This window comes from Vanacampus margaritifer, chromosome 11 (genome assembly GCF_051991255.1).
Source record: "Vanacampus margaritifer isolate UIUO_Vmar chromosome 11, RoL_Vmar_1.0, whole genome shotgun sequence".
Taxonomy (NCBI): domain Eukaryota; kingdom Metazoa; phylum Chordata; class Actinopteri; order Syngnathiformes; family Syngnathidae; genus Vanacampus; species Vanacampus margaritifer.
The window spans coordinates 12,102,849-12,108,848 of record NC_135442.1 but is presented as its reverse complement, the minus strand read 5'-3'; the positions used below and the strand labels follow the sequence as shown (position 1 = coordinate 12,108,848).

The 6,000-nt window shown below is 39.6% G+C and overlaps 1 protein-coding gene across 2 annotated transcripts in view; it reads left to right on the top strand.

Moving 5' to 3' along the window:
• The first annotated feature begins 220 nt into the window (after positions 1 to 220).
• gpm6bb (glycoprotein M6Bb) overlaps positions 221 to 6,000 on the top strand; it is a 38,811-nt gene continuing 33,031 nt past the window's right edge. Inside the window, exon 1 of one of the 2 annotated variants that reach the window (XM_077579681.1) lies at positions 221 to 388. In XM_077579681.1, coding sequence (XP_077435807.1) covers positions 385 to 388 — 4 coding nt within the window. In that variant the 5' untranslated portion in view covers positions 221 to 384. The remainder of the gene's footprint in view (positions 389 to 6,000) is intronic. The other variant, XM_077579682.1, reaches the window with a different exon arrangement.

Below are 6,000 nucleotides of genomic sequence, written 5' to 3'. Positions count from 1 at the left end.
TGGGGGACTTTTTTTTATAAGGTCAAATGAGGTAGTCTCAAATGCATCTTGCTGTGATAGACTCAAATTTCAAGCAAGATTTCAAGGACTTTTTCCATTGAAGACGTTTTCAGTGCAGCTCACAACACAAACTCGACTGAGCTCCCTTGGTCCCCCATCTGACAAAATACACCCCTGACCGCTCTCTTCTTTCTCCTCTCTGCCCTGATCCTAAACCCCGCCCACTCTTGGCTATGACGTCACCGGGGCTGTCTCCAAAGTGTTTGCGAGCGTCCAGCTAGTGCGCATCTCAGGACTCGCGAGTAGCGGTGCACCCAAAACAGCTCGACGGCTTGAATCCGACTGTTACGACCTCGGGGAAGCTCACAGGGAAGACCTTTAAACATGGGTGAGTGCATTTATGTTTTGTATCCACCCACTAGAAACTTGTTCGACTGCGCAAACTTTTTTTCTCGTGCGTAACAGTCTGTTTAAACTTTCGATTCAACTGTCAGAAATGTAGCGGCGGTGTGTTTTGGAATACGCGTTGTGTCCAGAGTGGGATTGAGTCGAGGAAAGCGATTAGAGAGATTAAATGTTGCGGGGTTGCGCCTGTGCGCGCGCTCATGCACTCACTCTCTTCCACTCTTGCTGCTTCTCGCTTGTCTTTCTCACCCACAATGTTTATTACCTCACACTGAATGCGCGCCTTTGCTGATCAGTGATTGATCAGCAATGAGATTCAATCACTCAGTGCTTGATTGTCATGTAGATGCATTGTTTTGGTCAAATGGTTGAAAGTAAATTAAACTTTTACAGTGAATTTAGTGTATGCATGTACTGATGTAATACTGTCACATGGTTTTAATATTATTTGCATATCCCGTAATACAAACCGACCCACCCACACCCATCCACACTCAGTATTTGGCCAACACTGACCAATTATTAATATTTTTTTTATAATATGGATTTTATTTTATTTTATTGGCATTATGCTCTACACCCAATATTTATGTAATGTTTACCAAAAAAGAATCACTTTATAATGTTAATACACTTAGTAGGTATTTATTGTTAACTGTACTGGGGGAAAAGTTTTTTAAAATGTTAAATGTAATGACAACCAATATAGAAATACAAAAACACAATGAATTTAAAGGGGAAAAAAAATTCAACTGAATTAGCATATATGGAATATATAATTTCCTTGGCCACACCCCTTTGCACTGTTTAGTGGAAACCAGTTGATGAGTTGTTGTTGTGTAACCCTGCTAATTCTGGAGCAACACTTGCAGACAGAATATAACAAATACTCACTGGCATACATTCTTAATCCCCTTTGAAGATTGACTAAATTAACCACGTATTATAGCTTTATTGTTCTGCCCCCAGATGGTTTAAGTGCACACAGCAAAAAAAGCAGCACAATAACCAATGAAGCGAAGCTAACACATTTGAGAAAATTTTAATTTTCTACATTCTATTTATTATTTATGTTTTTTTTATAAATACCAATATGATTGAGTGTTTTTTCTTATTAAAATTTACAAGTAACAAACTGTCTCGGTTTCAGGCTATTTTACCACAAAATGGCCGCAAGCATGTTATCCCGTGACCCCCCTCCGCCGTGCTTATGAGACGTATGTGAGAATATGTATCAGTGCTCATTAATTCGCTGGGAGGCTCCCACAGAGGCGTCTTTGTGCTCCTAATTTGGAGGCGCTCCTTTGTTGCGGCGCCTCCGTTCATGAACACCCAAGTTCGCTGAATCGCGGCAGAGTCTCACAGCAACGTGGCCTTTCAACGGAATCCCCGCATGCCCCCTCCTCCTCCTCTTCCTCCGCTTTCTTCTTCGTCGTCCTCACACGGTGACCACCATCTTTTTTTGTGGTTAACACAGAGGGAGAACATCACGGCCTTGGAGTGATAAATGCAGGAATTGGCTTCTTGGAGTTCAGACGTGAGAACGTCCTTTCTTGCTTTCATCCAACCAAGTTTTCAGCCGCGAGCCTTCAGGGCATTTCCTTGTGTGGTCACATGTTCCCACCATTTTGTCACTTATGTACTTCAGCTTCCTACCACATTGCCAAAACATGCAAATTAGGCCTATTGTGAGTGGAGTTGTTTTTTTGTCAATACGTGCCCTGTGATTGGCCAGTCCACCACTCACTTGGTTCGCTGTAGATTTGAGCAGATGGGGTTACTTTAACCCAAGGTTGGGTTCATTATTTTACCTCAGAATTGGGTTGAAGATTGAATGCTGGCTGCTATTTTGGTTTTGTTGTCTACTGACGTTGAAGTAAATAAACTTAATTTCTTTGAAAGTATTGGTGGCGGCTTGATGACTCTGTGGGTAACACCGCTGACTTTGGACATGGGGTCAGGGTTCAAATCCCGGTCAGGGCAAATTCAGTTGGGTCTCTATGCAAGACCCTTTACACTCTTTATGCTGTTTTCAAGCCACTCCAGGTCTAGAATCGGGATAAAAACGGGTCGGCTGATTAAGAAGGGCATCTGGTGTAAAAACTGTGCCAAACATACGCTGGTAAAACTACTGGGTCAAAAATAAACCAAATTGGGTCAGCAATTTAACCCAATTTTCAGGTTTAACCCCCGAAATTGTGTTGCTTCGTACAAACCCAAATTTGAGTCAAATTGACCCAAGTAGTGGGCCAGTCCAATTTTGGGCCTGTTGTTTTTTTGACCCAGCATTTTTTAAGGCTGTATCATGCGAGCGACTCGCTGTGGTGACCACTGGGAGGGGAAAGTTGTTTCTTCTTCTTAGAAAACGTTGATAATAAAATTAGTATTATTTTTATCCAGTTATACTGATAACCTGGCAACCCCCACACATACAGAAAAAATCCCCCATTTAAAAATAATATTAAATAAAATAATTATTGCCAAAGAGCAAATGTCAAGCGAACTTATTTAATCTCCACTGCTGAGACAGATCGCTGCTGTTTTGGTTAGCAACACCATTCAAATTCGTAACTGTTTAATATCTGTGTGTAAACAATTGCATCTATGAACCATGTTAAGTACTACTACAGTTAGGGTTTTTCCCCACCCGAGGGATGTGTCTATTTGCATATCTGGTTGACACATCCAGTTACTAATTGTCAATCATGTCATGTTCTTCATTTATTTAATGATCTTAAAGCTCAATATGACACACAACACATTAGAACATCAGTGCGTCTATAAACACATTGATACATAAGCTATACATAGACTTTTGTATCACTCAGTGGCATCATTTCTGTTTGTTTTGCGAGGATTCCATCATGTCACATGTAAGACCTAACTAATCAAAAGCAGCACACCATTTCCATTTGTACTTGGAGCCAGTTTCCGATCATAAAATTTACACTTTTCACTCTTTTACGGAAACTTTTCCCGTGTCGTGGACACGCTTTAGGTGTCCAAATCGGGTCCAGATTTTTAGGAAATGACATTAAATATGAAGTGAGTGCTTCTCGGCTGACGTTCGGTAATGCCTGGGTGATGAAGTATGTTTTCCAGCTGCCTTTGACAGTGCGGAGGCGTGAACGTGGTGTCAGATGTTACAAAGTTCTCTTTGCGATAACACACACGCACGCATTGTGATGATTTTGTGTCTTGGAAGAGGAGTCTGCTGTCTCGGATTTCCACATTCCTCCAATCTCAGTGTGTATGTCTGGAAAGTGTCAAATCAGCACACACGGTGGACAGTGTGCGGCGTGACATAGTATCTCAAGTCAGAGCAGGGGAAAGTTTTTTTTTTCCACGGTTAGCATCAATAAGGGCAGCTTCTAAATGGTCTAAGCATGAATGTGAGTGTGAAAGGTTGTTTGTCTTGCTTAATTTTCCCCTGAGATTCATTTTAGCCGCAGATAGAGGCCATTTTGGCAGCCAAATGATGCCTCAAATGCGCTAACCTCTACTAACTCCACTGTATGTCCTCATCAATCAGCTCAAACAACATTACGTCTTCAGTTTGTTGTCATTAATTGCAAAAATGATGCTCGGTAATGAGGTGGCCGTCACCAGACTTGCATCATTTCTGGGCTCATTTCCATTTGGAAACCAAAATACAGTTGACCGCATTCAGTTTTCATATTAGGCAACTTTTTTTTTTTTTTTGTGGAAGCTCTCAAGTGGAACTCAATCATTTCTGTGATGCTGATTGATTTCCAAGTTGTTCTCATCAAAAAAAATATTGAAAATAATGGCAATATTAAAAACATTTTCTATATAATAATATTCAGAATATATTTTAATGTAATGCAATAAAGTGTGTGGCAGACAGAATAGCGTAAATAAACACGAGATACCAGTCATCATATCATAGCTGCTATGTGAAAAACACTTATGGCCATTTTCTTTTCATTTTTTTTATTTTTACGATATATAGCATAAAACCAACAAATACCCCCATCAAAACAACAGAAAAAGTGAAAAAAAAAGGCAAATACTGGGCTGGGCTGTAGTGTCACAAGAGTTGGATTTTGACTGATTTTGTTATATTACCATAAAAATATGCAACCTACCAAAAGAAAGATTAGAGTCTCTTCTTTCATTGGAAAAAAAAGTATATTTCTATCTATTTCAGTTGTGTAGCACTTAGCATTAGAATATAGCTAAGTTAAACTGTGGGGGGAAAGAGCTTTTTGCAACATGACACTGGTTGATCTCTTATACTCTGCTGCCACCTGCTGGCCGTTTTTGTAATAACAACCATTGCTTCAAACATTCTCTTCAGTTCTGAGGCTGCATCAAAGCCTTCTCTATGCTCTAGCATTTTCTTTTCATTTTTCTATTTTTACGATATATTGCATAAAACCAACAAATAACCCCATCAAAACAACAGAAAAAGTGGAAAAAAAGGCCAATACTGGGCTGGGCTGTAGTGTCACAAGAGTTGCTGACGTATCTATCGCACATGATGATGGTTTGAACTTCCAAGTTTTGACTTTTGTGGCTTTCCTTTTTGTCTTTCCTGCAGCAACTGTGCCGTGCTGCTTGCATGTTAATGTTCTGGAAAGTTCTGACCTGGTAAAGACAAAGCCAGCCCATTGACTATTGTGACTTGTGAAGTGATTGGAATAGAAGGTCCTGACTGGGGATGCCTGTGTTCAAGCATGTGCAATGGCCTTGACCTCTACTCGGAAGCCTGTTCGCTGTGTGTCGATGTGTGTGTTGTTCGAGTATCCACATGGTCCAAATGTCTAACACAGTCAGGTTCATAAATATTGGGCCAATGACGCTGTTCTCATCTGTTTGTAGGGTTTCCGTGGGTCATTAACTCATTCACTCCCAGCCATTTTCACTCAAGCGACCTCCTTCGCTCCCGGCTGTTTTACTGGATTTTGTTCTATTACTATAAAAATATGCAACCTACTAAAAGAAAGATTAGAGTCTCTTCTTTCATCAGGAAAAAAAGTAAATTTCTATCTGTTTCATTTTTGCAGCAATTAGCATTAGAATATAGCTAAATTTCATCCCTATTCACAAATCTGTGTAAAACTGTGGGGGAAAGAGCTTTTTGCAACATGGCACTGGTTGATCTCTTATACTCTGCTGCCACCTGCTGGCCGTTTTTGTAATAACAACCATTGCTTCAAACATTCTCTTCAGTTCTGAGGCTGCATCAAAGCCTTCTGTATGCTCTAGCATTAAAAAAAACACTAAAAACGCACACATACGTCTTTGGGAGCATGGTAACATTTAAAATAGAACGTATGTATGCGTTTTTTTTGGAGCAAATAAGTATTAAAAGGCCTTAAATGGCATTAAGAAGCATTAAATGCAATGTCAATGTTCAAAATTTTAATATAATTGTTTTTCATGATTTATTTTATATCCAATGTTTTATAGAAGAGTCAGTGTAACACAATTAAACAAATATCAATGTGATGTAAACATTTATATGTATTTGTGGGGACTGGTGGCTAGTTGTAATTTACAATGAAAAAAATAGTCTGGAGGCCACAAGGTGCTTCATGTTTTAAATACCAATTGCTCTGAATTTGAAAA